The 25,304-nt window shown below is 44.1% G+C and overlaps 1 protein-coding gene across 4 annotated transcripts in view; it reads right to left on the bottom strand.

The window, feature by feature from the left end:
* NUCB2 (nucleobindin 2) overlaps positions 1-25,304 on the bottom strand; it is a 450,013-nt gene that overhangs the window by 210,594 nt on the left and 214,115 nt on the right. For all 4 annotated transcript variants that reach the window (XM_085648078.1, XM_085648079.1, XM_085648080.1 and 1 more), the window contains 2 exons: positions 23,714-23,772; positions 4,497-4,589 (listed from right to left, as the gene is read on the bottom strand). In XM_085648078.1, coding sequence (XP_085504204.1) covers positions 4,497-4,589; positions 23,714-23,772 — 152 coding nt within the window. The remainder of the gene's footprint in view (positions 1-4,496; positions 4,590-23,713; positions 23,773-25,304) is intronic.

A 25,304-nucleotide genomic window follows, 5' to 3' on the forward strand; every position in this document is an offset into this window, starting at 1 on the left:
CGCAGACACCATTACATCGCATGACATTACAACGCAAGCCATTACAATGTATACTATTACAACACATGCTATTACAACAAATTGGTAAGTATAGGATGGTAAGTATTTGTTTGGTAGTTGTATTTATTTTTAATTAATAATCTGTTTATGTATATTGTTTTATATTTTGTACTTTTTAAAATATTTAATATGTTAAAAAAAAAAGGTGGTTACGGTTTATTTTAATACTCAGGTATTACATTTAACCCCGCCGCCATGCTCGTGACGGAACCACTCCGTCATGAGCCACGGGCGCGCTGTGCTCATGACGGAGTGGTTCCGTCACGACTCCGTCCACTTGCATTATTCGCCCGCACAGGCGGGGAATCAGCGCTGCGTGTGCGGAGCGGCCGCAGCATGACGGAACCACTCCGTCATGAGCACACGGCGCCCGTGGCTCATGACGGAGTGGTTCCGTCATGAGCAGGCAAGGGGTTAATACTAAAGTAATTTTAAAAAAAGGTGGTAAATGTTTATTTTTATGTCTATTGTAATACCCAGGTATTAAAGTTAATACTAAAGTAATTTTAATATGTTAAAAAACAGGTTGCAATTGATTATTTTAATACTCCAGTAATAAATTTAATACTAAAGTAATTTTAATATATATTTAAAATCGTTCATATTTGTTGGAAAAAAGAAAATATAACTAAATTATTGTGCAAATTATTGGTAAGGAATTAATATTGAAAGATATATTATACTGAAATTAGGAATTTAATATTTAAAAAGGTATTTTAAAATTAACAACACTATTTCTAAAGTTTAAAAAAATTATAAAGAGACATTATTGTGTAAATAAGTAAAAACTATTTTGTACGGTTTATACTAATTTAATATAACATGAAGAAAGAAATACAAGCCTTGTAATTAATTAATAACATTTTTAATATTTTCATATCATACAAATAAATTAAAAAAAGAATATTAAAAAAATAGTTTAAATACGTAAATAATTAATACAAATAAATTGGCAATTTATATATGTATTTTTACATTTTGTAAACAATTTTTGGATAATTTTCCCCATGCTTTTGGATCGACTTCTCTTTTTGAAGAGGGCAGTGGAAGGGTTCACCCTGACTTCGGGAGGGAAGAGAGTTCCAAATCCTCTGAGCGATACCGGAGAATGCTCGATTGTAGGTTTTTCTTTTATTGAATTTTTGTGGTTTGAGCAATAAGGTACTGGCGCTTCTGGAGGCTCTTGAACCACATGAGGGCTCCAATTTCTGAGAGAGGTACAGCAGGGTATTGAAGTGGATGGCATTGTGTACCATGCATGCAATTTTTAACTGAATCTAAGCTTCATATAGAAGCCAGTTCAGGGCCAGCAGGTCCGGAGAAATATGGTTTTATTTTTTAGTGCCAGTTATGAACCTAGCAGCAGAACTGAGGGCAACCCTAAGAGGAGCCGCCTTCACTCTGGGAAAGCCGCAAAGCGTTGTGCTACCATAGTCTAGCTTTGAGATCACTAATGCTTGTACTGCTGATGGAGCGGGTAAAATGTTTCTTTTTATATACCCAATCCATTTATATAAGTTTATATTAAAATGATTAATAATTAATTCTAATAATTAATAGATTGATGTGATGGTACTAAATCAACCTTATTAACCAAGAGAATACACGCGGGAATGCATTTGCATGGCTTAAAATAATAAGTGAACTAAGTTTGTATGCATACTAAAATGATAAGTGTTGCTTAGGCAGTGTTAATGTGATTTGCACTTAAATAAACCAGCATTAACGGCTTTGAATGTTGCATATGGCTAGATACATGCATAAACATAAGGGTATTAGCAAGGGAATAACATTGTTTAATCATTTCAATGTATTAATTACGATTTTGTGTTTCTTTGCTTAAAGTTGGCTATTCTGGCCTACCAAAAGATGGCCGCCGACTGAAACCTAACTAAAGTACATGACTTCATCATTTGAACAATGGAGAAAGGCGCCTGCACTGACTTCGTTCGTGTCCTTTGTGTGACCTGTCAGACCATGCCCATGAAGACTACCCTGGGCGAGGTGCCAATGTCCCTGAACCTGAAGCAAATGTTGCAAATTGCAAATGTACTATCGAACTCAGCCGGTTACCAACGAACTGATACAATTTGTACCTGGGAACAGTCTTTCCCATATGACTAATGTCAAACTTCTACCACATGAGAATATTCGAAAATGTTTCCTAATGTATTGAGATGCATTTGAATTCAGCCAATCATTCGCCTGGGAATTGAGAAAATGTTACGGTTATATGTAAATTTGAGTATAAATATTAGTAGTTTAGAGAGGGAAGGGGCTACACTCTATGCTGCTCTTCGCTAGAGACCACTTTGTGCCGAGCTATTGATGATCAGAGCTCCTTATGCTGACAGAAGAGGACGGAGACTTTAGAACTTTGATGAACTTTCTGAGGACCAGTTCTGACTTAGAAAACGACAATTAGCCAGAGTAGGTAAATATGACAAAAGATAATATTGCATTATTAGGATTTAACCTGCATTTAAATTAGATAAAGAAAATCATTATTTGAATTACTGTGTCGGGTGATTATTTCTTGAAATGTTTACTGATTAATTTGAGAGTTAAAAGCGTCATTAAATCAAATAACAACTAAATGAGCCAATCTACCTCCGGATGGAGGAACGGTTAGGGTAATTCAGTAGAAGTGGTTTCCTCTATCCAAGTGAACAGCTGTAGTTTGGGATTTGATATCCCTCTGTAGGCACGGGTAGTTTGAAAGAATGAATGTTGGTGTTATGGGCCCCACCAGCGTGTGATGTGTATATGTGCGTGTGACTGAGAAATCATTCCGTCCGTGGAAGCAGGGGGAGATTTATTAATCTGAACTGCACCACTGCAACCTTTAGGTCATGAGCAGGAAGATAAGGTTTGAGTTCCCTTAGGATGCCAAGTTGGAAGTTAGCTCCTTTGGTGAGGGAACTGATGTGCTTCTGAATGTTCAAACGTTTGTCTAACATAATGCCCAGAGAGGTTGCCGAATCAACAAGGTGAGGTCTACAGTTAAGAGCAGTAAGCTGATTTAGCCATTGTTCCATGACCGGAGATTGTTCGTGGGGTGCGAGTAGGAGGAATTCAGTTTTGAGAGCATTTAACGTCATGTGGTTACGTGTCCGCCAGCTTTGTGTTTGCAGAAGGACTGAGTTGAGGGACTGAATGTCCTCGGGTGAGGCGATCTTAAGGTATAGTTGGTTATCATCCGCATACATGTGATAGTGAATGCTGGATGATTTCAGAATTTCTGTCAGAGGCTCCATGAACATGTTGAAGAGTGTGGGTGAAAGCGCTGAGCCCTGAAGAACCCCCAGAGTGACCGGCTCTGGATGGGTCAGGGATTGGTTCAACCTGAAGCTTTGGGATCTGTTATGAAGGAATGATGAGAACCAGTTTAGTACAGGCCCAGACAGCCCCATCCTGTGTTCCAGGAGGTCAATTAGGTTATCGTGTTTGACAGTATAGAATGCTGACGAAAGGTCAAGAAGGAGCAGTAGGCACGACTCATTATGGTCCAACATTCTTAGCGCATCATCGACAATGTGAGTTAACGCAGATTCTGTACTATGGCCCGGGCGGAAACCAGATAGGCATTGATCCAGGAGTTGGACATGATCGATGTGGTTACAGAGTAGGGCAAGCACACATTTGTATTGTTAGAAGTTGGGATAGTTCTTGTCCACTTATAAAAGCGGTTTTGCAACCATTTAGAAATGTAATATAGGATGGGTCATGAAAGTAGCATCTCCCTCCCATTTGTGAGTCCAGTCGAATGTATTAATGTTTTGAGACCACAATTGTGGCTGCAAACCATTCATCAGATACAGACATCTAAAAAGTGTAGGTGTGTGAATCAGAAAAATCAAGGTCGTCCCTGTGGGACAGCTTTCCCTTTGGGAATCATGTCGAACAGCCTCGGGGATGCGCAAGCAGTGGGCCGGTGCACCACTGCTTGTTCCTACATATGTGGTCCCAAATAGACAAGCGGGCTGCTTTAAGAACAAGAAAACAGTTTGGGAAAGCAAACACAAGGATGGTGACATGCTATGCCTTGCAGACAACCATCAATGCATGCCCAGCCATTCAAAGGGGATTGATAATTGCAACTTGCCTAATTTATATTTATTAGGTAGGCCCATTTACAGCTCCCTGCAAATGTAAAGATTGCTGTGTGACCTAGTAACACGTAGTTCACATCGCAAATTGCATTTCTAGTTGCATGTAGATCACATAGCAAAATGCATTTCAATTTACAGATAGTTCACGTGCAAATAGCACATTTTGGTTTGTAAAATGATCTTTGTACATCGGGCACCTAGTTCTGAATTTTGGTGTAGGTAATTGTCATAACCGTATTAGAGCCCTTGCTACAAATAATAGAAGAATGCTTTTTTGTTAAATGTGCCCCCTTTATGTAGGTACCATAACAGTCAGTAATTTACCTCATTTAAGACATGCTCTCTCATTCGCAGCCTCTCTTCTTCCATTTCTACCATGTCATCCTCTTCATTTTTTGGATCATAAACTTTCTCCAACTGAAAATAAAAAAAAGACAATCAGCCGTCGACACTTACAACAATAAACAGATTGTGAGAAACATGAATATTTTCACATGATGAAGGCCATCAGCATCACCAAGCAAACTCATGTTACAAGAATCTTTAAAATTATACATTTTCCCAGTTGTATGTGGACATGCTAGTGTTAGAGTATAGCGAGATAAACAATTAAAAATCTACAGATGAGTTTAACTTCTTTTTTTCATGCCCATTAGACAGTTATGACAGGTATGTCTGCACATAGCATGCAGGGTGGGGGGAGAGGGAGATAAAAGGCCATATTACAGACCGCGTACCAAGCCGACATGTGCGTGAGAATGTTTTTTCACCCCCACTGCACTTTTTGTTTTAACAGAAGGGGTTGCAGCCACTCCTGCAGCCCCGCATGTAGCACTAGTGCTATCCTAAAGGACTCCACCTGGTTCAGCATCTTGATTTATCTCTTGTTTCAAAGACTACCTGGGCTCTTTTTTTGAGGGTTTTGCTTGTTGTAATAAGTGATTTTAACATCTAGGTTGACCAGTTATTGGCTCTGGATGCCTACAATATCCTGCACTGCACACAACCTTTCCCAATATGTGGAGGGCTTGACTTGTAACATGCACTGTACGCATTAGATTTAATTGTGGCTCCACTTGACAAAATCACCCTTCTCTACTTTGCACCTCTGATTTAGTCTGATTGGTAAGTCACTGTATTGAGCTGGAAACATCCCCTTCTCCTCCAATTCATTGTTAAAAAGACTAGTCTAAACTTAACCCAACACACCTGGAAGATTGCGTCTAAGAAATCAATCTTCTTCCTGCCTACCTATGTCTGAGGAAGGAGAGTAGACTAATTCCTGGAATTCAGATTCTTTGGACACACACACACTTTAGAGCCTTGAATCAGCCATCACCACTTGCCTACAGCCCCTAGGTTTAAATCAAGATCTTCACAACTCTAAACTTTAATGAAATCAAGAAGAAAAAGACTGGCAGAGGCATTAATCCCCATCCATGTGATGACTGTATCGCTTCACTCTTCACAATTATAAAAAACAAATTCAAGTTATTTGTGCAAATGTTTGTGCCAGGCATATTAAAACAGCTTCTGACAATAACAGAGAAATCATCTAGATTCTCAAATCTCTTGCTAACCTCCCTGATGCCTAACCTCTGTTCCACTCTCTTAGTTCCTCTGTGATGCGTTGTCAGTATTTTCACCACAAAGTTAGATTATCTTCTTTAGCATGCACTCCGTAATGAGATATGTAATCTTCCAAATAATAAAAGTTTATAAGCACTCCACGGAATCAAAGTAGATTACATTTCAGTCCTTCATTATTCTTTTTAAAATCCAGTACACCAGTTTGTCCATTTCAGACAACTCATTAACAGCCTAAATGCTTCGGATCAACATGGAACTTCTAAAGCCAATAATCAGGATAGTATCTCAAATTCAACTTGCATGAAAATAGCATAAATCAGACCAAATATAATTATTCCACACAGTAAAAGATGATTAGTCATATAATTTCATATCAATCATTATAGGTATGCTATATTATAGTGTCTTAATTGGTCCGGTAAGTTAACATTTGCCTGCTGTACTGCATCTCACATGAGCATGGCTCACAAACTGTGTGGCCAATTGTTTGTAGATAGAACCAGGTTGCTTCATCCACAACACAAAATCACATTTGAGCGCCTCCTAGTGACCGACAGAGTATCTGATCAAATTTCAGTATTACAAACCCATAATCTAAATGCACAGGGAATAATTTATTGCTCTTAATGACAAACAACACTCATTATCAGTAGTTCTATTTTGGTGAATGCACACCAAGAATAGGGGGATGGGGGGGGGGGGTCATTCATGATTTCACCAATACATGAACATCGAAACATGTACAGTTACAACAACTTCAGGCATAGATCTTCAGCATAGAACATAACGCTATCTTACGGTCTGTGGAGGGTGCATGACCCAGAAAGGGACAAGCAGGCTATACCCATGTGCAATGAAGGTGTAAAAAATAGTTAAAATAGCAGTGAAAGCTATAGTCAACAAAATGCTCACACCACCGTTTCCGCTTCCGTGTGTGCAAGTGTCGAAGATCCAAGCTGACTTTGAGCCCAGGTCAAAAAGGGTTCCCATATGTTACGGAGTCTTGAGGTCGGGGCATAAGTTCCCAAAACGTGCTCAGCTGTGTGTGGCCATATGTCACATCATTTATCCAACCCTTGATTGAGGGCACCCTTTTTCTCCCCCAGTGGAGTGCAACCTGTCACTTGGCAAAGAGCAGGAGGAGAGCATGTAATTTACTCTGCTTAGGTAGAGTGTCTTTGACATACCCCAATAGGCCCAGTGCTGGGGACGGAGCATCCGTTCTTCCAATGATTTGGTTCACTGCTGTAAAAATTTTGGACCAGAATTCGGCTATTTGTGGGCAGTCCAACGCCACATGCAGAAATGAGGCCCGGGTGTATCTACATCGCCAGCAACTTTAGTCGTCCCTGAGCTTCATGCGACAAACTCACAGGTGTCCTATAGTATCTATGCAAGTATTTCAAGTGGATCAAACGTAATCTATAATTTGGGGAGAGTTCAGCAAGTTGCCCACAACAAAAATCCCACTGAGCCTCAGTTAGTGGAGGGGGTAGCTCGCTATTCCAGCATTGGAGGGATTTAGGTTTCACCAACGGGTTTGTGTTTTGCATACGGGTGTATATGAGTATGATAAGTTTTCTGGGAGAGGAAGATTAACACATTTTCCAGTGCAGGTAGCGGTGGAGGAGCTGCAGGGAAGCCATCCCATAGGGCGCGACATGCTGCGCGCAGTTTATGATATAAAAAAAGCTCGGCAAAAGATAGCGTCTTATCTGCACCGCCTCGGGAGGTGGTCTGAACTTGTCTCCAGGATACAGATCCGCAAACGTGTGCAGATTCATGACATGTGTGAGGGCCTTACTGACCCCATCCTGAATATAGGGCAGCATTGAATTCTGTGCCAACGGGATGGAAGGAGCGTATAGCAGCGGAGTGTCAGCTCTTTTTCGCAACTCTCCCCAAACCCACCGTAGAGACTCGGCCGTATCTATGTCTCCGTGGGGGCGTCATGGGGCCTGGTAAAGCGCAACCTTAATCGGAACAGGGGCAACAGCATCAATCTCAACTGCCACACGGGGCTGGTAGGGTGTCGGATGGACCCAATAATGTAGAAATTGGGCCTGAGCGCATAGGGTATATAAATGCATATCTAGCGCTGCCAAGACCCCTTGTCGCAACGGGAGAGTCAGTAGGTCCCAGGACACCCTGGCCTGACCCCCCACCCAGACCAGGGCAATCAACTGTGATTTGAGGGTGTTAAAAAATTGTTGTGGGATTGGGATATTGACAAACATTTCGGCTAATGCTATCTTCCCGGCCATTGACAGTGGCATTCTGGACCAAATTTGAATCTTTTCTTCTAACCAGGTGACCTTCCAACCAAAATTTAGGTTCCATATCTCCTGCAGATCCCTACTCACCCATACGCCCAAATATTTATCTGCCTCGGCCTCCCATCTCAAAGGAAATTCAGATACCACCTGGGGCGTGCCATCCGTCAGGGGAAACACCACCGAGTTTGCCCAGTTAACTGAGACGCCGGCTAGGTCTCCAAAGCGAATAAACTCTCTAAGGACCGGATCTAGGTTTTCCCCGGGGTCAATGATGTATAATGTCACATCATCCGCATAAAGCGAAATGAGCAGGCTTCTAGTGCTAAAGCCAATACCACGGGCTGTGTGGTGTTGCCTAATGCGGGCGGCTTGGGGCTCCATCGCAATGGCGAATAGTAAGGGAGAAAGCGGACAACCCTGCCTGGTACCACGTGATATTGGGAATGGATCTGAAAGCAAGCCGTTCACTCTAATCCGGGCCGCCGGCAAAGAATACAGCAGCCTACTGCTAGGAACCTTTAAGGACAACTATGTAATGGTTCAAAGGGTGAAACCATCAAAAATGTGAGAAACGGGCATGGCTTCAGAGCCGACTAACATGGCTGCTTTGTGTCGGAGCTCCGACCCTCGCCAGGCGAGCAACCACCCATATATCCGCATAAATATCTGTTCCTGGGGTGTCAGAAACAGTGCAGCAGCGTGAGGGGCGGCTCTGAAAAGAGAGACGGGCCGCGGGCAGCTCCGGAACTACACAGTAACACCAGTGGAGGGCGCCGGAGGTGGGCAGCGTGTGCCCGCTCTGCGACGCGGAAAGACAGGGGCGCTTGGTCAGCGAAGACAGACCTCCCCAGGCCCTGTGGAACGACGGACTGCCGACGCGGTGCGCCCCAACAAGATTTGGCCCCAGCCTCTAAGATTGGAGAACCCGCGGCCCACGCCAGGGCCCAACACATCGCGCCCTGGAGGAGGGGCCTGCAAACAGTGAATGAGACTAAAGGGTCTCAAAGAGCTGATCGCGAGGATCCCAGGAGAACGGATGGTTCAAGCATGATAGATACTCCCCACCAGTGTCCCGGAGCCAGACTCAAGTGGGAAGGAGGAGGTACCTGCTCTGGGAAAGGTCCGTAGCCGAAGACCGACACTGAGACTGTGAGAAGGTAAACACGTCCGCCGGCGAGAAAAGAGCACAGGAGTCCAGGGTGTGTACCCCGGAAACAAGCACAGGAGAGGCCCGGAGGCCCAGGGAGATCCTGAACTCTCCACCCCCCCACCCCCTTCCCTTTCAGTGCCAATAGGTAATAAAGTACATACTGACACACGTCACAATTGAAGAACTCCACGCACGGAGTAAATTAATGCCGTTCCTTCAGGCACCAATGCATGATCAAAGAAGCCTGGATATAGAGGCCAGTATTGGGGCGCTAAGGGGGAGGGGTGAGCACACACCAGTACCCGAGGCAGCTAGATTGGTAACTTGATCTACATACACACCTACACATGCTTCCCAGAGAGTGCATGCGGAAGAATATGGAACAGCTGGATGACAGAGGCCTTGGGAATATGGTGGGTGAGGGTGGGAGGTAACTGGAATCAAGGGGGAGGCACACAAGTTGTATACATTTAAGAATTGGTTTCTCACTATAGATTTTTTAAATGTATGTACGATCACTGGAAGGCAGATTTCTAAAGTACTCCTATAGACACAGGGAACGTGCTCCTGTAACTGAAACATTGCATGATTGTTGCTAACGCTGATTCATGTTCCGGTCCTATGACAACAAGTCTCCTGTACATAATGCACTGTATACTGCAACTGACGAAAAGTTTAATTAAAAAATTCTTTAAACAAAAAATGTGAGAATCAGATTCATATCCTATAGAGGCATGACAAAAGGAGTAGGAGGAAACCTATTTGTGAGACCCTTAATGAATCACATAAAAATGGGCGATTTAAACAACGAGGGCTCATCTGGTAAACAGAGAAAAGCCGACAAAGAAGACAAGTAGCTCTTAGCAGTAACTACTGCACAACCCTGTTACGCTAGGGAAAGAGAGAAACTCAGAAAATCAGATAAATGAGCCTACAAAGGATCCCTCGATCTCTCTCCACACCATTTAGCAAACTTGGCCCACCTATCAGAATAGACAGATTTGGTGGAGTGTCTTCTGGATGATAATATAACGTCCACCACATCCGGTGGGAGAGAGAAAGAACTCAGGTTGCCCCGTTCAATCTTCAGGCATGAAGGTACAGGCTCTGGAGGTGGGGGGTGTGGAACCTGCCACTCCGTCTGTAAGAGGAGGTCTGCCCTGAGAGGGAGACTGAGTGGTGTGTGCAATTAGAGGCAAAGGAGATTTGCGTACAATACCCTTTGTGGCCAATCCGGGGCGACCAATATGACTTGGACCCGTTCTTGGTGAATCTTCCTCAGAACACGAGGAATCAAGGGTATGGGAGGAAATGCGTATGAAGCCGTGAGCCCCAATCTAACTGAAATGCGTTTCCTATGCTCCCCGCGTCGGATACTGGAGACTGCAGAACGCAGGATAGTGCGCGTTCTTGTGAGTGGCAAACCAGTCCTGAAAATGTGAAGGGCCACCTCCGGATGGAGATGCCACTCCCCGACCATCTGAAATGTGCCGCCACCTACGCGATCACCTTTGAGAAAACCCGAGGTGTGGAAGTAAGGTCAAACGGAAGGACCGCAAACTGGTAGTGTTGAGACCCCACTGTAAAACGAAGATACTTCTGATGCAATTTCAGGATGGGAATGTGAAAATACGCATCCTGCAAATCGATTGACACCATTCAGTCTTCCTTCTCCAGCACAAGAAGAACCTGAGCCAGGGTAAACATTTTGAATTTCTCTTGTTTGAGGAAAAAAAGGTCAAGGATCAGCAGTCGACCATCCTTTTTGGGAATCAGGAAGTACTGGGAGTAGCATCCTTGACCGCTTTCCTGCTCCAAGACCACCTTGATCGCACCCTTTTGCAATGACAAACTATTGCTGGAGAAGCAGAAGATACTCTTCCGAGCAAAAGCCATGCTAGGGAGAGAAAGGAGGGGAGAATTCCCAGAAGGGTAGGGCATACCCATTCTCTACGATGTTCAACACTGAAAGATCCATAGTAACAGACCTCCAATGCTGTAGAAAATGGGACACCTGTCTTCCCACTGGACAAGTATGCGCTAGGATGGTGGAGCTAGAGCTGCTGCCTCACCACAACAGCTGGCGGGTCAGAAGAGGAGGAGGAGAAGACTTGCTGTCGTGTTGCACCCCACAGAAGACCTCTGCCCTTTCCCCTGTAGGACCTGTACAAGGGATTTGCCTACTGCTGCTGCTGTTGTGGCTGGAACAAAAGGACAAGTTCCTCCCAAAGCCACAAAACTTGCGGAACTGCCCAAAGCTTCTGGGTTGAGATTGAAGCCCCAAAGACCTTGTTGTGGCTTGACTGTGCTTAAAGCACTGCAGCACCGAATCCACCTTCGCCTCAAACGTGCGAGATCCATCGAAAGGCAAATCCAGCAATCTGGCCTGGACCTCAGGTGAGAATCCCGAACGACACAACCACGCGTGTCTCCTAGTAGCCACAGACTATCCCATCACCCTGGCTACTGAATCGGCCATGTCCAGACCAGATTGTATCACTTGACGGGCAGCAACTTGGGCATCCGACAACACCTCCAAGAAATGCCTTTGTGCCTCCTTGGGCAACTTCAGGACAACATCCCTGGCTGAGTCCATAAGGGCATGGATGTAGAGACCCAAAAGGCATGTGGCATTGGTGAACCTGAGGGCCATACTCCCTGATGAGAACACCTTCTTTGCTGATTGCTCCAAATGCTTGCTCCAAATGCTTGGACTCCCTATCCGGAGGCGTACATGGGAATCAACCTGCAGACAGCCTCGAGTAGCTCGAATCCTGGACCGCCAAGATTTCCGGAGAAGGATGGGTGGACAAGAAAGCAGGATTCCCCAGAGCCACCTTATACCTCCTAGTCACGGACATGGAAACTGCTGGAGTGGACATTGGCTTCTGCCACCCATCGAGGATGGGCTCTATCAGTGCCTCGGTGAAGGGAAGTAAAGGCTCTGAAATGGAGGCGGAGAATTGGGGCAACTACGTCAGAATATCAGACCTCAACTCAGCTGTAGGAAGGGGCAACTCCAAGAGGTCTGCAGTATGAATACAGCATGAGCGGTCACCTCTTGCATCGGCATGCCTTTTGGTGATGAAAGCTCCCATTCAGGAGAAGTGTCCAGACCAGTAGCTTCATGAAAACCCTCAAAATCTGGGTCAGTATCTACAATCTCTCCTTCCTCATCCCCTCCATGTTCCTCCTGGTACTCTTCTTCCTCCAACAGCCTTTGATATGATTTTGATTTGATTTGGGGATTTGTATAGCGCACGATTGCCCTAGGGTGTCTAAGCGCTCAGCGGAGGGGGAAGCCGGAAGTGGTGCATTAGTTTGAAAACAGCCATGTCTTTCTTTAAGAGTTTTCTGAAACCGAGCAGTGTTGGGCAGCTTTTGATATTCAGTGGGAGCAAGACCCATAACCTCACAGTACCCAGTACAAAGCTTCTTCCTCCCCAGCTGGCTTTCTTAAATCTGGGTGTCTGGAGGAGTTTGCTCTGTGCTGAGCGTAGTTGCCTTGATGGATGGTACCAGGTAAGGTGTTTTAGGAAAGTTGGTCCATTTCCGTGTACAGCTTTATATGCTAGGGACAGGGCCTTAAAGGCTATCCTTTTCTTGATAGGAAGCCAGTGGAGTTTGTCTAAACCCTCAGAGACAGATTGAAATCTGGGAATGTCCAGCAGTAGCCTGGCGGCAGCATTCTGTGCTCGCTGAAGTTTAATCATGTGTTGTTTCTGAAGGCCTAGATATAGTGCATTACAGTAGTCCAATTTAGCCAAGGTTAGGACTATCACTAGCGTCTTTAAAGCTTCGGGGGGGGGGGTGAAGGAGCGCACTTTACGAATTGCTTTTAGAGTGAGGAACACTGATGAGACGACTTTGTTGACCTGTTGCTGGAAGGTCAGTCTGTTATCAAAGATAACACCCAGGTTCCTCACTTTCTGGACTGGAGTAGGAGCAGCACCCATACTGGGGAGCCACCAATTTTGTGACCAGAAGGATGTGTCAGGGCCTAATAGGAGTACCTCAGTTTTAGAACCATTAAGCTTCAAACAGTGAGTTCCCATCCAGTTATTGATGTGGGACATACACTGGTTAAAACGCTCGGCTGTTCCCTCTGGATTGCTCGAGATAGACACTACAATTTGGGTGTCATCAGCGTAGGATAGAATCGTGAAGCTGAATTGCCTGACGATCTTGGCCAACGGGGTCACAAAGATTAAACAGGGTGGGGCTTAACGAGGAGCCCTGTGGCACTCCGCAAGGCAAGGAAAACTCTTCCGATCGAAAGTCCCCTATCTGAACGTATTGATGTCTGCTGTTCAGAAAGGATTTGAGCAGTGTCTGGGCAGAGTTCTTGACTCCCAACTCTTGAAGCCTCCCAATTAAAATATCATAGTTCACGGTGTCAAAGGCTGCCGACAGGTCCAACAGGATCAAGGCGGCCTTGGCAGCCGTGTCCAGTATGGCCCCGATCTTCTCTGCCGCCATGATCAGGGCAGTTTCCGTGCCATGACCTTGTCGGAAACCATACTGAGAGGAGTCCAGTATGTTTGACGATGAGATAAAGGTCGTTAATTGGGAGTTTAGGATTTTCTCCAGGATTTTGGATGGGAAGGGGATCCTTGCTATTGGTCTGTAGCTGTTATTGTCATTGGGATCTAGATTGGTTTTTTTAGCAATGGAAGAATAGATATTAGTTTCCATGCTTCTGGGAAGACACTTGACCTAATAATCTCTCTGAAGAGAATGCTGAGTTGTTCGCTTATTATGTTAGGTGCCATTTGGTATACATTGGGGGGACAGGGGTCAGATGGTGCTCCGGATTTGATAGATTTAATTACCTTCTCTACTTGCTCTATGTTTGGTGGTTCAAATGATTCTAAGACAGTGGGAGGGGATGAGGATATTGCGGCAGTACCATACTAACTACCCTGTCCAAGAATGATTCGAAGATGATTTCTACTTTGTTCTTAAAAAAACCCTGCTAGTTGGTTACAGAAGGCTGTGTCAATGTCTTTTTTGTTCAGGAAGCTTGACTAGCTCTTTTAAATGTTGAGAATAGTGCTTTGCTGGAGTTGCCTGCTTGTTGAATCTTGTTTGAAAAGTAGTTGCTTTTCTTTTCTAGCATCAATTTTTTATAGGTGCTCCAGGACCAGCGCCTCTCTGCCTGTCTGCAGAGTTGTTTGTTTGCGCAAGGATCACAGAACCAGGGTTCAGATTTTTTTTACACATTTGCCAGTTATGTTTTTTTCTGGTGCCAGTAAGTTCACTGCGGATTTAATTCAGTTAGAGAAATTATCCGTTGCTCTATGAGGCTCTTTGAGCCTCTCTCCGAGACCTAATCCTCAAAACTGGCGTTGGCGGTGCCAGACGCGGTGCTGGTGACTTCTGGATCGGCGTTGAAGGGATGTCCACAGCAACAGGAGTCGAAGCTGGTCGAGTAGGCGCTGGTTCGGAACCAGACATCACGGGGGTTTCACCATCTGGAGGATCTCAACCCTCCAACGACTGCATCGGCTTCAAAAATCCCGGCGTCGGAAGGTACCAACTCCCTGGAGCCATAGGCCTGAAAAGCATGAGTGGTGCCTGGGGAAAGTGAGGTGTCAAGCCCCCCAGGGAATATGCCAGTGGGCCCCTGGGGCCAACTGGCGCACCAGTAGGGTTTGCCACTCTGGCGAACAATCCAAACCTCGCATTAAAAAAATGCGACGGATCCGATCCCGGAGCCGGGAAAGCAGTATACATTGGATCCGGTAACATAGGGTCTGGCGCCATTCTGGGAGGCACTAAGTTCAGCTCTGAATGCGGAGCCGGAGACCACGGAGCCAGAGGTGGAGTGGCTGACTTCGGCAACGGTGGAGCTGGAGGAATCACTGCTGTCAGAGCCGGAGACGGGGCAGAACTCACCCCCAGTAATGGAGTCAAAGAGATCTCATCCCTGCGATGACGTTTGGGAATCGGGGACACCTACTTCGGAAATGCATCCTTCGAAGAGCGACGCCAGGACCCATGGTGCCGCTTATTGTTGTGTTTCTTCGAAGACCTCGAAGTGTGCGGAGTCGGCACCTTCGAGCGGGTCCTTGTCCTCCTGCGACCTCTTCTGCTTCTTCGCCTTAGCCATAAATATTTTGGCCTCCCTCTCCTTCAGCATCTTTGGATTCATGTGCTTGCAAGAAGTGCATGTCCCTACCGCGTGGTCAGACGAGAGACATCACAAACAATCTTCATGGCGGTAAGTGATCGAAATCTGGCCCCCACATTCTATGCATGGCTTGAAATCCGAATTCCTCGGAGTAGCCATCTTCGTTCAGCAAAAAAGTTGCAACATTAGCATTAAAAATTTAAAAACTTTAAAAAACTCCACGGAATTGAAAAACGTTACGCCTCAATGGCGCGGAAAAAAGGGGTGGAACTGACTAAGCATGCCGACGAGATCTTCTAATTGATCGGAGGACGTCATGCGGAGTCACGAGCGGAGCAGTTCCATTGTGACGTCATTGTCGACATTGGTGAGCCGAGGAGAAAAGTTTCAGTTGAATGCTGTGCATTTGGGTAATTCAAAAGGTGAGGAATCCACAGGCAGATGCATCTATCAGAAAAATGCTTTACTGGAGCATATGGAAAGTCAGGATTTCTTTTTTTTTTCCAAACTGTTAAATTCAATTTTTTTGTTTTTGTAAAAATCTGTCAGCATGTAACTAAGACCAAAGCATACATAATATATAACTTAAGATGATATTGTATTTTGAAGATTTTTGCTTTAGAAGGCTTATGCTACTTACCTAGTAAGCATCTGTTCTTGGCATGTAGGGCTGTAGATTCACATGCTTTGCATACTCCTGCCATCTAGTGTTGGGTCCGGATGTTTGCAAGTTGTTTTTCTTCAATGAAGTCTTTCCCAGTCACGAGTTAAGGGGACTCCTCCTTTCGGTGAAAGTGCGCATGGGCATCAACTCCATTGTTAGATTGTTTTCCCGCAAGAGGGTGAGAATGGAGTAAGTAAGTATAGTATAGAGATGTCCATGCGTATGGAATGTAAATAATGAAAACTGCAACAGCTACAGGTGCCCAGGGAGGTGGGAGGGCGCATGTGAATCTACAGCCCTACATGCCAAAAACAGATGCTAACTGGGTAAGTAGCATAATCCGTTCAAAGCATGTTTGCTGTAGATACACATGTTTTGCATAGACTATATAGCAGTATTCTCCCAAAACAGTGGCTAGCCGGTCCATGTTGCAGCTGTTTGAAAGTAGTGTTTGGTAAAAGTGTGTGGTGTGGACCATGTTGCAGCCTTACAAATATCAGCTATAGGGATGTTATCTAAAAAGGCCATAGACGCTCCTACTTTACGAGTGGAATGTGCCCTAGGAGGTATAGATAAGGTTTGTTTAGCTTTAGCATAGCAGGTTTGAATGCACTGAACAATCCATCTTGCAATACCAGATTTAGATATCGGATTGCCTTTGTGAGGTGTAGCAAATGTACCAAACAATTGTTTTATCTTACGAAACTCCTTTGTTCTTTCAATGTAGTACAATAGCGCTCTTCTGATATCAAGAGAAGGAAGAGCACTTTCTACTACCGAATCACATTGAGGAAAGAACACCGATTGGTTGATATGAAAAGCAGAAACTACTTTGGGAACGAATTTTGGGTTGGTGCGAAGAACTACTCTGTCTTTATGAAGTTGAAAGAAGGGTTCTTCCAAGGTTAAACTCTGTAGCACACCAACTCTCCTCAATGAAGTGATCGCAAGGAGGAAGGCCACTTTGCATGAAAAAAACTGTAGCGGACAGTTGTGTAATGGCTCAAAAGGAGGGCCCCATGAGCTGTGTAAGCACAATGTTCAGATTCCAAACTGGTGCTGGCGGTTCCCTGGGTGGTATTCCTCTTAAGGGGCTCCATAAAGGTTTGAATTACTGGAACTGTCTATTTTGCAAAATGCAGCTACTGCTGCAAGATGCAAACAAATGTAAGTGTAGGCTAGACCAGAAGGCTGTAAATGCAGAAGGTAAGAAATTACATTTTGAGTAGATGCATCTAGTGGTTCAATATTGTTATTAGTACAATATATAACAAATCTTTTCAATTTTGCTGCATAACATGCTGTAGGCTCTCTTGCTTACTTAAGCATGGTCATACATTCTGGTGGCAAGTTGAGATAGCCAAACTATAGGACTTCAGGAGCCAAATAGCTAGACTGAGCTCCTTGGGATTTGGGTGTCTGGCTTCTCTATGGTTCTGCGTGAGAAGACTGGAATTGAGATGCAGCTTTTGAAGTGGAACTACTGACAGTTCTAAAAGTGTTGTGAACCACAGTTGACGGGCCTAAGTGGGAGCCACTAGAATCAGCGTGAGGGATCTTTGCCTGAGCTTCCAAACCAGAAGTGGAAGGAGAGGGCTAGGCGGAAAAGCGTAGGCAAATATACCTGACCAATTCATCCATTGGGCATTGCCTTTGGATAGAGGGTGTGGGAACCTGAAGGCGACGTTTGGGCATTTTGAGTTGTCCACTGTGGTGAACAGATCTATTAGTGGGAATCCCCATTCTTGAAAGTATGGAAGGAGAACCTGGGATGAAGTTCCCACTTGAGTGTTTGTTGCCGCCTTCTGCTTAGGAGGTCGACAATCTAATTGTTCGCCCTCTCATCCCAGTTATACCTAGCTGATAGGCCCTGCATGTTAGCAATGTGCCAGTGATAAGCACCTTCATCAGCTACTCTTTAACAGATGAATCAATAAGCTTAGGTTCTTTATCTGGAGCAGATGCACCACCAGAAGTGTGTGAGTTCACTCTTTTACGAACGTTGGAAACTACCAGGGAATCTAGTGGGAGCCGTCCTTTAATAACAACCGGATTAGAAGGTGATGGTTCATATTTTTTATTAACCCTGGGTGTTAAGATTCGTGCACGAACAGCATCCTTAAAAATGTCATCTGCATGTCTCATCATGCCTTTTAACATATGGTGCCTCTGAATAACTCTGTGTAAAGACCCTAATGTCTCAAATAAAAAATAGTCATCTAATGCCTCTTTTAAGCAATGTAACTCCATGATATGCTGCTGCTCTGGAAATTAGCTCCAGATAGGATACATTATCATCTAGGAGGTGAAGGGTTTGCAGGGTATAGGTCTGGATCATTATCCATGGGTGGATCAATATAATAATCATCCCATGGATCTGAAGGCAAAGGAACATAGTCATCATTATCATCATCCCCATCTCCTAAATCAGGCTGTGTGTGAGGGGATCACTGTGGTGTTATGTGTAATGTATTTGAGCCTGGCAGTATTGGTAAAGGTGAAGATGATAGAGGTCGTGCAGAAGTAGGATGGATAGGGCTCATAGCAATGCCCTTCTTCTTAAGGGGGATCTTGTATCCAGTATCTTCTGAACTGACTTTCCTTTTGGAAGGAGTTTTAGCTAATATATGTCCAGTCTGGATTGATGTACAGCTTTTTCTGCTTTGGATCAAAGCTGTCCTTCATAATGTTTAAGATTGGTTCCGGGGCTTCTGAAATATCATCTTTAGATGTTGGCGCTGAAAGTTTCTGTGCCAAACCAGACTTGCCCTTCTTGCCCTTGGAAGCAGAAGGTTTCGGCTCCAAAACTGGCTTTTGTTTTGAACTGGAGGATTTCGGCTCCGAACCAGATTTGTCTTTTGGGGCGGAATGTTTCTGATCTGAAGACAATCTGTCTTGGCTCGATCCCGATCCGGAAGGCGTGATCGCTTGTTTCGGTGACGAGCCCAAGGCATCAGAAACGTCGTCTCGGTGCCAACCAAGGGCCGATGTAGTGCCGAAGCCTTATATTGGTAAAAGATAGGTTATGGGTTAAGGGAGTTTTAGTACTCACCACACCCTGTCCCGCTGGAATGTCTTCTGACTTCAACTCGATCTCGAGGTTAGAATCCGATTCTGGGACCAAGAAGGCCTTCTCTTCTTCCGCAGCTGTCGCTTTGTGTTTGGATTCTTCTCCGAAGATGTCCGGAGTCTATTGTGTGCCTTGGCGCTGCATTTCTCATCGTCGAGCCTCATGACCTTGAAGAGTCTTTTTCGACCTGAAAAAACGACAGGCGTCGCAGTCTTCTTCCTTGTGCTCCGGTGATAAGCACAAGTTGCAGAGCTGGAGTAGATCGGTGCTAGGGTACTTGGAGCTGCATCGAGGACAGAAATGAAATTTAGTCAGTTCCATCGGCAGAGGTGTAGATCAACGCAGCTAGGCCTGAAGGCCGCCCGAGAGGTTTTCGACCAAAGGTGAGAGACTTTCCCGATCGAATGAATACGTGGAGAGAGGAAAACACGTATGATATTTATACTCTTGAGGGTACAGTGGATTGAGCACTGAGGGAGACCCGAAGGACGGTTTCGAACTAGATCGCAGCAATACACGTCCAAACCCGATGGCGGGAAAGAAAACAATATAACAATAGAGTTAATGTCCAGGCGCACTATCACCGAAAGGAGGAGTCACCATACCTCATGACTGGGAAATACTTCTTTGAAGAAAAATAACTTGCAAACATCCAGACCCAACACTAGATGGCAGGAGTATGCAAAGCATGTGAATCTACAGTACACATGCGTCGAACAGGCTTTTACAAGCATTACGTTTGCAGACTTTTTTTAATGTACGAAGAAGGATTATGTTACTTACCCTGTAAGCATGTTTTTGTAGCATGTAGTGCTGCAGATTCAAATGTTATGCATACTTCTCCCATCTAGTGTTGGGCCCAGTCTCTGAAAGTTGTTTTTCTCGAGGAAGCTCAATGATTTGTGTCGTTCGTCATCTCTCCTCCCCCTCGAGGTATTTCGCGTGTTGAACGCTTTGATCCTCAGAAAGTTTTCTTTTTGCCAAAGAAGGAGTGAGGATATAGTGTTTTTAGTAAGCATTTTAGGTAAACAAGCTGCTTTGTAGGTATTTTGTCACCATCTAATACCTGTCGGAAGGTGGGAGGGTGCAAGTGAATCTGCAGCACTACACGCTATGAATAGATGCTTACAGGATAAGTAACATAACTCATTTGTGGCATGTGTTGGCTGCAGATACACATGCTATGCATAGACTGTAAAGCAGTACCCCTCCACGCAGTGGCGTTAGGCATAAGATGGTGCAGTTGTTTGAAATATTGTTTGATGGACTGTTTGTCCAACTAGAGCTTGTTGTCTTGATTGAACATCCACATAATAATGTTTTGTGAAAGTGTGTGTTATTTTATCTATATTGCTGCTTTGCAAATATCATTGAGAGAGATTAGCTAAAAAAAAACATGGTTGCTCCTTTTTTCCTTGTAGAATGAGCTTTTGGTACATTTGGTAGTCTTTGTTTCTGAATTACACATTTGTATGAGTTTAACAATCCATTTTGATATACCTTGTTTCGATACAACGTTTCCTTTTGTTGGATTAGAAAAAGAGACAAAAAGCGGATTTGTTTTTCTGAAGGGTTCAGTACGTTCTACATAGTACATAAGTGCCCTTTTAACATCTAATCTATGCAATGAACATTCTGCAACAGTTTCTGGTTTTAGAAAGAAAACTGGCAGTTCCAAGGTTTGGTTCAAGTTAAATGGTGAGATAACCTTTGGTAAAAATTTAGGATTAGTGCGTAAACGCACTTTGTCTGAAAAGACTTGAAAATAAGATTCTTCAATTTTTAGGGCATGTATTTCACTGACCCTTCGTAAAGATGTTATTGCTACACGGAAAGCTACTTACTATGTTAAGAATTGTATTTGACAATTATGTAGCGGCTCAAAGGGTGGACCCATAAGTCGTGTTAAGACAATGTTTAGATTCCATACTGGTACTGGAGGTGTACACGGGGGAATGACTCTTTAATCCTTCCATGAAGGCTTTGATTACAGGAATACTGGTGCTTACTGTTTTGTAAATATACTGCAATAGCTTCTAAATGTAGTCATATTGAGGTGTATTTTAACTGTGATTTTTGTAAATGTAACAGGTAGCATATCAATTGTTGAAGAAGGTTTAATGTGTTGTGTTGCACAGTAATGCACAAAACGCTTCAATTTTGCTGCATAGCAAGCTACTGTTGTAGCTCTTTTTGATTCCTTTAGAATAGTCATACATTCCTAGGGCAGATTGAGATATCCAAATCTATTACCTCAGGAGCTAGATTGCAAGATTAAGCTTTTGATGGTTGGGATGTCATTGCCATTGCTGTGTGTTAAAAGATGTGGATAATTGGGTAGCTTCTTGTGAGGTTGTAGGGAGAGCTCCAATAGTGTTGTGTACCATGGCTGACGTGCCCATGTGGGTGTGATCAGAATCAGAGTCATTGAAGTCAGAGTTTCCTGACCACAGAGGGTAATAGTGGGAGAGGAGGAAAGGCATACGCGAACATCCCAAACCAATTCATCCATAGAGCATTGCCCTCGGATTGTGGGTGTGAATGTTTGGATGCAAGGCATTGGCATTTTGAGTTTTCTTTTTGTTGCAAACAGATCTATTATGGGTGCTCCCCATGTTTGGAAATATGTTTTTAGTAACCTACTGTGTATCTTCCATTCCTGAACCTGCTGGTGTGTTCTGCAGAGAAGGTAAGCCATTGTGTTCTCCTCTCCTGGTATGTACTGTGCTAGGAGGTGAATGAGAAAAGCTTTGAGAGCCATTGCTAGTAGTTCCAACATGTTAATGTGTAGCAACTGTTTTTTTGATGTCAAGTGTCCCTGAACTACAATGTCCTTCATATGAGCTCCTCATCCTATGAGTGAGGTATCAGTTGTGATTGAGTTGTAGTACTCAGAGGACATGGCATCATCTTGGTCCTCGGTCCGGAGTGTGATCAGGCTGCACCAGAGCTTGTCCTTCCCAAGAAGATATTTTGGATGCGGTATAGTGTGGGCTGGCTATGACCATACCTCCTCCTGTTGGAGCGCTGGTCTCCCTGTCCGCATCACTGTTGTGGCTGATTTCTGCCTCGGCTGCGTGCTCCATTGTGTGTGAGAGGCGTCGATCTCGTCGTGTTTGAAGAGTCTTTTTATTTCTGAACAGTGTGCAAGTGGTGTACTGTTCTTCCTTGTGCTCTGTAGAGAGGCACAGGTTACAATTGTTGGGTTTTTGGAGAGTGCGTACTTGGCTCTGCACCGAGGGTACCGGCTGAAAAGTTATTTATTTGTCTCCATCACCAGGAGACGATCATTCGACAGTTGACTATGTTTGGATTTTGGGAAGTCCTCCCCAGTGTAGAAGTCGATTCCGGTTGTTCTGGTTTTCCCATAGGCCTTGTGACATTGCATTCTGAACAGCTTCAAAGTAGTTCATCTGAGTCCGATGGCGGAAAATAACTTTGAGGAACAAAGCGTTTGACATGAGCAATACATTGAGGAGGAGGAGAGACAAGGCACAGCGCAGATCATAAAGCTTCTGTGAGAAAACCAACCTGCAGAGTCCAGGCCCAACACTAGATGGTAGAAGTATGCTTAGCATGTGTATCTGCAGCCAACACATGTTGCTTAGCAGTTTAATTATTTACCGTGGCTCCAATGGGATAGTGCAGTGGGTGACTGGCAGTATCAGTTTGGCAAGGTACAGCCGATGATATCCAGACAAGCATGCCTTGGGTATTTGTCATCACTGGACTCAAAAGAGTGGGGACAATGCGGAGTCAAGCAATACACTCAAAACACCTAGTATTATCCTCAGTAAGATGGTTGGTCTCGTTCAACATCCAGAGAGCACAGTCTCTAAAGAGGTAGCTTTACGCTTCAGGATCAAAGAGATAGGAATTGCTTAAGACGTGCTGGAACCTGCTAATTTGTGAAATGTAACATTGCAAATAGCTTGGAATAATCACTTTGACCGGACACCAAGGGCCACATTTTGAAGATGCCTATTAATTCTGGGGCAAACTTTAGCTGTCAGAAACAAGCTGCAGCCACAGACAAAAACAAATCGCCACACCTCAAAGAGCTGATTTGCCATATTAGGGAAATGCCAGGAAGTGTCTAAATACAGATAAAGGCATTATGTGATGATCCTCATTTTTATTCAGGTTACTGGAAGAAGTCATATTAATCTTCTTAGTACTGCACTAAGGTGCTCTCTTTTCTCATTTTTGAAGTAGGAAAAACAAGGGCTGTCAATTCAAGATAAGTTTGTATTGCAATTGTGTGGTTGTTACTTAACAAATATATATTTGCATTCACATGCTTCCACAATCATATTGGAGCAGAGCAGGTTCTATGGAGCGAAGATTCTGCACCGACTCCTAATTTGACACCAGATGTGGAGCACAAGACAAGCCCACAAAAACATCAAATATAGCAACTTTGCCTGGGGAGGGTTTGTCAAAATGCCGCTTTGTCTTCACTGCCAACAATCTTTTGCTTGATGCGTTGTTATAGGTCTACAGCTTTACTAAAGTCAAAGTTTAGTATGAATTTAACTGTTAAGGTATGCTCCACCGACCTGTTTTGATTAAACGTGTTTATAGTGGTAAGAAGAAAGAAGACATTTCAGTAAAGGTAGCCTGTAATACATCCTGATAAACATTCTCATTCTGTTTACCTCTTTGGTAAAAAGAGCTTCCAATTCTTGTTCATCCAGGAATCCATCTCCATTTGTATCTATAAAAAGTAAAAAATTCTCTTTATTAAGGATTATGAAAACAAATAAATAAAACTTCTAGAGTTTATATTTCTATTTGCTCACATTAATGAATAAAGTTTAGACATCAATCATTAGGTGAACTTCTTCATAGTAAAATAGCAAGGCAGAGAGAAAGTGTCTGTGTTGTGCACATTTGCGGTTCGTGCGCAGACATAAAAACTTAAAACTACTTGCTCTGGCCGAGAAAGGCTTCAAATTTCTGTCTATTTAGCAAGCACTGGTAAGGCGAAAAGGTTTGATGCTAGCACTTGAATGCTGACAAAAGGAATAGCAAATTGCCAGTAGTAAAGAAAAGCAATTGGAGAGACTGCTTTGTGAATACAACACAAGAATGAGAAACAAATGAGTGAAGAATATGCATTCCAATGGAGGCAGTCAATAAAAAGAAGGCAAGGTTAAAACGCTCCTGTGAGTTGATTGAAGACGTGACTGAGAACTCTACCTGTGGCAAAAGGTATCTGAGCAGCAGTCGATGTCTGAAGGATGCTGAAGCAAAGCCCCATAGGTTATATACATAGGACAAAATACGTTTGCCAATACAAGCGCAAGTGACATTACAAGTCAAATCGAAAAGGAAGTATCAGTCAAAAATGTTTTAGCTTTTGAATGACCTACAACATATAATCTCAGAATCAACCATTCAATTTTAGGTAAATGCTACAGACCACTTTAGCGGTCTGTTGGCCAGACCAACTGTTTTCAATACACAAAGTAGGATTTGGGAGAGTCCCTTGCTCATGATTGCAGAGTTTTATTGTCTATTTAAGTTGTTTCCTCCTGAATCAATGGTGTTATTCCCAATTCTTGTGTTTGTCCTGACCAGGAGCTATTTCAGTATTCTGATGGTTGACCTGTATCCTTCCACTGCTGACATTCCTTGCATTCAGGGAACTACTTTTTTCTTTACCTTTAATCAATCCGTGTATGTGGTTTTTGCTCTCTCTCCTGTGGGCTTCTTCCACCTTTGCTTTGACCCCATCTCACCCTTGTCCTGCTGTTTCCCCCCAACTCACCCTGTGCTTCCCCACTCCTCTCCGTCCTTGTTTTCCTCTTTTTAAAAACAATATAATATCCCATTCCCTGAGTCTGAAACAGCATGAATATAAAACATTGGCCTCAGACAGAGCCAGAGCCCTCAGTAGAGAGCAGCAGGGCAGACTTTATGACCTGGGAGACAAGGCCGGGAAGCTCATAGCGTGGCTAGATAAAAGGGAATGGGCCAGTCGATTGGTCCCGGAGCTCAAGGTGCAGGGAGGTGTCTCAATCACAGAGCCGCAGAACATAGTGGACCGGTTTGCGGTGCATTTCCGCTCAGTGTATACATCGGTGTCCCCCCATTCGGTAGAAGACTCTCAGGATCTATTGCGAAATATCAAACATCCTTGTCTCACCCTTGATGACCGGAATTTCATGGATAGCCCCCTTACAGCCGACGAGGTCGCACTTGCGATCCGCTCCCTGAAGTCTGGGAAAGCTTTGGGCCCGAACG

Source organism: Triturus cristatus, chromosome 3_2, assembly GCF_964204655.1.
Source record: "Triturus cristatus chromosome 3_2, aTriCri1.1, whole genome shotgun sequence".
Classification (NCBI taxonomy): domain Eukaryota; kingdom Metazoa; phylum Chordata; class Amphibia; order Caudata; family Salamandridae; genus Triturus; species Triturus cristatus.